Here is a 7379-nt window from a genome sequence, read left to right on the forward strand (position 1 = left end):
AATCAAAGGGTTTATGTGGTGGTTAAAATAATTACACAGATACTGAAATACAAAGATTGCAGTCAGTTTTACCAGAGATGACTTGAGGCAGAACAGATCCCAGTGTAGATGGTTAAAACTGGAAGCTGATGACCTTGTCCCATCAACCACTGCCAGCCCTGGATGCACCTTGCAGGGTGACATGCAGCAACATCATCAGGTTGTTAATGTGATGTGCTCCATTGTGGGCTGAGTGAGCTCCTGTTATGCTGGGGACCAGGGTGGACATCAGCTCTCTGACCCTAGTCAGCTTTTTCTGCCCCTTGTTCCTGATGCTCTAGGAATGAGCAGAATTACCAAAACCTCCAGGTTGCTGGGCTTTGTGTCCAAAAAGAATGACATGTTTTACTTGCAGCCTGAAAGTAGTACAGCTAATGCAAAAGCCTGTGGAAGGGCTGGGCAGGGCTGGTCAGCTTCTGGTGGCAATGTGAGTCAAAACCGAGTGAGATTGCAGTGATTTTAGAGGTGTTTACCAGTAGGTTGATGTGGAACACACAGTAGGCTTTTTCTCTTTATAACTATAATGGTTGAGAAATACAGTTTGTGAGTGCTAGTAAGTGGGTTTTTTTTGACAAGTCACTCCTACCTGGTTCAAAATGGGCTGAGGCTGGTGCTGATAACTGATTCGGGGTGGGATGGAGAGGTTGTCCCCTTGCTGGGCTCCCCCAGCCCTCTGAGTTTCCAAGTGCTGGCTCTGACAGGACTCAGCTCAGCAGCCTTGGGCACATATCTTAATGGTTTTGGCCTCAAGTAAGCCCTTGTTTTATGGAGGGGCAATTGCATGGTGGAGCTTTTAAAGTGAATATAAATCCTGCAGCCTGTCCTTGTCAAATCTGTATTTGAAATGCCTCTCAGTCTCCACAGGATTTATCGGTGTCATCCTGAAATCTTTTTGCTAAGGCACAGGTGTTTTAAGTGGTGTAATGCTGGCACTGCAAGCCATTCTCCATTCCCTTTGCTTCCCAGGTTTAAGGCATTATGTGGGAAAGGTGTTAAAGTGGCTGAATCAGTCACGGATATGTAAAGCAGGATAAAAAGTACCGAGAGTAGTAACCTCAGTATCTGAAATAGTCTTCACCCATGTGATGGAGCAATTATTAGAATCCCAAATATACCACAGCACTGCCCTGGCTGAACTTGCTTTGCACAGGGAAGAGGTTTCATCTCTGCAAGAAGTAGTTGCCAAGGTTAGATAGACTTCATCCATTTCTAAGTAAACTGTGGTTCAAAGGAGACAGGTGCCCTTCAGGAACAGGGGACAGGAGCATCCCAGTGCCTGTTCCAGGGAGCAGTTGCAGTGGGTAAGTGCTGCTTGCTTATGTATTTCTTCTCTTTCTTCTCTCCCAGCATGTGCAGAAGACTTTTTCTACACTTGTCAAGGAGGTGACACATGTATCGATGGTGTGGATGATGCTGCTGACTTTAAGAAAACCAGGCATGCCTTCACCCTGCTTGGTAAGGGGTTGCTCTGCTGGGAGCACAGGTCTCTTGCAACTGTTTTCAGTGTTTTGCCTGAATTATGATGTTCCTGTTGACCTAGTTGGCTTTACTTTGTTCTCTGGTATGAGCTGCAGAAGTGTTTCTTACAGCAGCAGTGAAATGGAGAAGGACACTGAATCCAAGAGAAGCTCAAATAAACTATTCTGAAGTCAAAGCTGTGCTGCAGCATTGACTTGCTGGTTTTTACCCTATTTACAAGCAGGAATAAAGCTATTACTCTGCAGTTCAGTCTGTATTTGGGTTGAGGGTGATGTCACTTCTTGGATCATCGCAGTACTGTACGACTAGCTGATTTCCTGGAAATAGTGAGCTGACATCCCTGCTGTGCAGAGCCCATGTCTGCACAAACCCATGGCTGTGACCACCACCCATGTGTGCTGAGGTGGAGCAGTGCCATAGCCTGCCTGCAACACTGGCTGTGGGAAAGGTAAAGCTATTTTTGCAGGGGAAAACTTGCCCAGTTGATTAATATTTATCTGAAACCAAGTGTTTAAATCCTGATAGGCCTCTTAGCCTCTCCATTGCATTTCATGTGTTGGCAGAGGAGCTCACGATGTTCGCAGCTGGCTGTGAAATGCTCTGACCAGCTGTATCACAGCAGTGAGTGTGTGGACTCACTTCAAGCATTTTAACTGCAAGTGTTTCCCCCAGATTCATCATCTGTGTTTTAGTGGGGCTCAATCTTTTTTTATTTTGGGTGGTGACAGTGAGAGCTTGTCTTTACCCTCCACTTGTCCAGGTTGTGTGACTTCTAACTGTTGACTGCTCACAAAATATTACTGCTGTTTGCTCCAAACTTGCCCACAGGACTGTAATCCTCAGGGAACTCTCTTTCCACCCCCTGGCATGTGTAGTCTCTTTGGTTCCCTTCTCTGCCCCTTCAAGGAGACCCCCTGTCTCCTTGCTGGTCCCTGGAAAGCACTGTGTGAGCATCTTCCTCTGTTGCCAATTCAATGCTGTTTTCCTGCTCTTCACATGCTTCCTCTGGCTCTGCACTTTCCTCATTTTCCTTCAGTGTTTCCCAGCTCTTCTTCTATCCAGGGCCTGGTGAAATTGCTACTGTACTCTCCAGCCTTGCCTTTCTACGTGTAACAAGAAGACAGATTTATCTGCAAATCCCCACCCTAGCCAGGCTTAACTCCAATTAAGAGTGCCAAGGAACAGCAGGGCATGGCTCCTTTTAGTAACCTTGAAACATTTCTTGCTGTGCTGATAGCAGAAAAGTCCCAGGCAAGAGAAGGAGAAGCTCTGGATAATTCAGAAACCAGCAGGTGATGTCTCAGACCTTGGGTGGATAATTAGGACACCAGTCCTGAACACAAAAGGGGCACAGAAACCCAGCTGGGCTGTAAAAAAAAAAAACAGCAAGGTATGGCAAGAGAGCTGTGTGCAGGCTGCTGCTGAGCAAGGCTCCTGCTGGGAATGCAGAAATCCTGCCAGAAAAATATATAAAGCAATAACATCTTACACCCCAAGCGAAGACTCGTATGTAGCTCTTTTTGAGACGCTGAGGATGGTAAGACAGAACTCTACATCACCTCCCTGCTGACTTGCTGCATCCAACTGTAACACCAGTGTGGTGGTGTTGTGTATCATGTGCAGGGCTTTAATTTTCTGCTTGTGAGACACTGGCGATAAGTAGTAATTTCTGTGTTCAATTGTCAGTGGGTACAAATCAGAGCGAAGCAACTCCTTGTTCTATAAACGCTACAGAGCCCCCGTAGTTCTGATCCTGTTTGATCATTACAGAGCAGCATCCTTGGTTTTGTGTATATCCAACCCATCTGTGTTAAAATTGAGAGTTTACAGTGTGTTTATTGGAAAGAGCCTCATAATTCTGAAAACCAGTTGTTTGGGGAAGGAAATCAAAACACCACAGATATCACTAAATAAAATGAAAATTGCTGGTTTTTTATTTTGTTGTTGTTTTGACAATCAGCTATCAATTGTTCCCACAGGAGTGAATAAGTCTCATGAGATGACCATTTTTAGGATAATTGCAGCCATTCTGCACCTAGGGAACTTGGAAATCCAAGAGGAACATGGTGGTGAATCCTGTCACGTGTTGGTAGGTCACCAGCAAGAGTGGGGTGTGTTTGTATGCTCATAAATCAGACTGTGAGGGATATGTGGAGCTTCACAGTCATATCCTTTGTGAGAAAGCCCTTTTCCTCCTGGTTTTCTTTTTCTTTTTTTGGTTTGTTTTGAGAACACATCATAATTTCCTAGTTGCTTGGCTTTTCCTCTCCAGACAGCCTGTAAACAAGATCGTGCAAAGGCTGTTTGCCATCTTATACCCCAACCCACCTTTAACTCTTCCTGCTCCTTTAGGACACCTGCTGCTCAGTGTTGGGGAATGGTGACTCCCACCATCAGAAGGTATGATGTGTTACAACCACCTTCCTACAAGCAAAGCCATGAAGCTGCTGCTTGTAGCGCAACCGTCCAGTAACTAAAGGATCACTGTGCAGTTAATTAGCAAGGATAAATAACACTAAAGATGCCTCAGTGGCAGTTTTCCTGTTTCTGTGTTTGTTCAGAGGTGGGGAAAAAAAAAGGCAATTATATGGAAAATATTGTCTTGTAAATTACTATTGCATCCCAGACTGGGTCGTTTGTTCCTAATTAAAGTATTAAAGCACACACTTGTAGTGTTACCCTTGAGATAAAGTGTTCAACGAATTAGTTGCTGGGGGTAATTTTCTTGATGTTTGGCAACATGGATTTGTGAAAGTGGTCTGCCTTGACAGTGTTGCGTTCTCTTAATGAAGTTCATGTTGCTTAATTACCTACAGATGCAATTGCAAGGTGTTAAATCAGTTCTGTTATGACTTTGAATCCGTGGTCAGAAAGGTATCGTAGCAATAAAGCATCCCGAAATGCTTCTGAAATGCCTTTTTATCTCCATCCCTGAGCCCATCCAACATCTGTACGTGCACATATCTAACTGGAAACAATTTTCTTCCTTTAGACATGTATTACTACACACAGGAAAGGAAAATTGTTTTCTCAGTGTCCAAAAGGCAGTACCTGCTTAGTAACAGAGACTTGACTGTCTTATCTTAGTTTGAGAAGGAAAAAATACGTTGGACTAGAGAAAATGAAGTGCACATATCATTCCATTAATTATGCAAAGCACAAACCCTTCTGGTAATGCACAATTTATAACTTTTTTATTGAAAATGGAGTTCATTTGTAAAAGCCATGGTGTCATGGCATACCCCAAGCTTTAACTGAAGAGTTTAATCGCAGTTGCTCTGAAGGAGTGTGTGGTTGCAGCTCAAGAAGTAAAGTGGAGAATACTCTTTCCTGTTGGAAGCTGCAGTGGAAATCTTATCTTTGTGATAATTGAGACATCACGGAATCAACTAGGTTAGAAGGGACCAGAGTGGGTATCTGGTCCAACTTCCTGCTCATCCTAGGACACATGGCACAGGATTGTGGCCAGACAGTTCTTGATTGAGACCTCAAGGGTAGCCAGAGCAGAGCTGAGCCACAGCCGCACAGTTTGGTGCTCCATGCGAGCTATTCCATCCATGTCCATGAAAACTAGCACAACTGGATGAGTGTCACTGCTTTTCCACTCATATCCCTACATAGCTATGAAATGCTGCTAATTCCTTGCACAGGTCTGTGAACTGGGATGTTAAAACTCCAGTTTGAGGTGTCACCAACCTCCTGACTTTGCTTCTCATCCCCACAGAGTGAGAATGAGCACTTGAACATCTTCTGCAACTTGATGGGCGTGGAACACAGCCAGATGAAGCACTGGCTGTGCCACCGCAAGCTCGTCACTGCATCCGAGACCTATGTGAAGAACATGACTCGGCCTGAAGTGGAGAACGCCAGGGACGCCCTGGCCAAGCACATCTATGCCCAGCTCTTCAAGTGGATCGTGCAGCGCATCAACAAGGCCCTGCACACCAGTGTCAAGCAGCAGTCCTTCATCGGTGTGCTCGATATCTACGGGTAGGCACACTCTCTGCTTGTAGGGTTGTTTAATTAGTCCTTTGTAATTTGTCTTGCCCTGCTTGCAAGGCATATAGACCTCAGCTTGTGGCAGATGATGTGTCTTGCCCTTGGCACACAACAAGCCCCACGCAGCTTCAGGCTGGGGGAGAAGTGGGGACAGAGGTGTTGGGCACAAAGAGCCTTGGCAGTGCTGGTGGCACAGCTCAGTGGGAGCCAGCAGTGTGCACAGGTGGCCAAGGAGGCCAAGGGCATCTTGGCCTGGCCCAAGCAGTGTGGCAGCAGCACTAGAGCAGTGCTCATCGCCCTGGACTGGGCACTGGGGAGGTCCCAGCTCAGTGTGCTGTGCTCAGCTTTGGGCACTCACTGCCCAAAGGCCATTGAGGCACTGGAGCGAGGGCAGCAAAGGGCTAGAGCACATGGGCAAGGGCTGAGGGAGTTGGGCTTGGTTAGCCTGGAGAAGAGGCTCAGGGGTGACCTCATGGCTCTCTCCAGCTCCCTGACAGGCTTGGAGAGAGGTGGGGGATGTCTCTTCTGCCATGGCTGCAGGGAGAGGACTAGAGGGAATGGCCTTGAGCTGAGACAGGGCAGAGTCAGACTGGATGTTAGGGAAAATGTTTTCATTATTAGGAGTGGAATACGGAATTGCCCAGGGAGGTGATGGACTCACCATCCCTGGAAGTGTTTAAGAGGTGTCTGGATCTGGTGCTGGAGGATCTGGTTTAGGGGTTCCAGCAGTGACAGGTTAATGGTTGGACTTTATGATCTTAGACATCACCTCCAACCTTGATGGTTCCATGATTCTATGAAAAAAAGCATAGTCATGTGTGGTTTGTAGTTTTGATCCTCCTTCAGATCATGTAGTCTGACCCCTAAATGGTCAGATTTGCCTCCCATGGCATTCCCATTTGGGATTTCTGAACCTCTGCTGTTTAAAACATCAGCCTTAAAGATGAGCTTGGGTAAAGGTGCCAAAGGCTGCACTCAGCTCTGTCTGAGGTTGCTATGGGCTTTGAACAAAGTACTTTGCTTCTTCATCTGTGAAACTGCTGGTGCAGTGCCCTTCTGCAGTGAGCGCTTTTGGAGGGATTGGGAACATGTGATGGGGCCAAGAAGTGCAAAAACCTCTTACTAGGCTTCAACCTGCAGCCTCAGGGGCAATGATCTGCTTCATAGTTGGACTGGGTACTAGTTACTGTCTGGTCTGTCATCATGGCACTTGAGTGCTGATGGAAGAAAGATGTGAGAGTTGTCTGTGAAGAGTTCATTTTAGCTAAAGTGCTGTGAAAAAGCAGAAGATGGAAGAGAAAGAAAGGGACTCTGTTAGTTGTGGGGTGGGAAAGGAAAGAAGTCTTGTGGGTCTAGGTTTTGTCCTCCACTCTTTCAACAGCATCCTTTTTCTGACTCTCTGGGAACCAAGGACAAGGGAGATGTCACAGGTTGCCTAGAGAGGTAGTGGTTGCCACATCCCTGGAAGTGTTCCAGGCCAGGTTAGACAGCGCCAGTGGAAGGTGTCCCTGCCCATGATAGGGGGGTGGACTAGATGATCTTTAAAGGTCCCTTCCAACCCAAATCATCTGATGATTTTAAGGTTCTGAGTGGGACAGCAGTGAGCTCCTGTGCTCCCTAAATATGTGAAGGTGCTCAGTTGCTCCTACTTTGGAAGGGAGGGTGGGATAGATGAGCTGTAGCTGCTCCAGGAACCAGGTCCTAACCCAACTTCATCCTAAATCTCACATCATGGCAGACCTAAGTCCTCCTAAGACCTGTCAGATTTAGGTGGACCTGAAGTTCATAATGAAACCCTGCCAAAGCAGTTCTGGGTCAGAACAAGAAAGCAGAAAGCTTTTATGGCTGCAGCACCTACACAA

At 46.4% G+C, this 7379-nt stretch overlaps 1 protein-coding gene across 1 annotated transcript in view; it reads left to right on the top strand.

Moving 5' to 3' along the window:
- The window catches only part of LOC103797931 (unconventional myosin-Vb-like), a gene marked incomplete at both ends in the record, with an annotated part of 27308 nt that overhangs the window by 4029 nt on the left and 15900 nt on the right, over positions 1-7379 (top strand). The window contains 3 exons of the mRNA XM_009070167.1: positions 1387-1494; positions 3498-3607; positions 5243-5508. Of these exons, the coding sequence (XP_009068415.1) occupies positions 1387-1494; positions 3498-3607; positions 5243-5508 (484 nt within the window). The remainder of the gene's footprint in view (positions 1-1386; positions 1495-3497; positions 3608-5242; positions 5509-7379) is intronic.

Source organism: Acanthisitta chloris, unplaced genomic scaffold (genome assembly GCF_000695815.1).
Source record: "Acanthisitta chloris isolate BGI_N310 unplaced genomic scaffold, ASM69581v1 scaffold18092, whole genome shotgun sequence".
Taxonomy (NCBI): Eukaryota; Metazoa; Chordata; class Aves; order Passeriformes; family Acanthisittidae; genus Acanthisitta; species Acanthisitta chloris.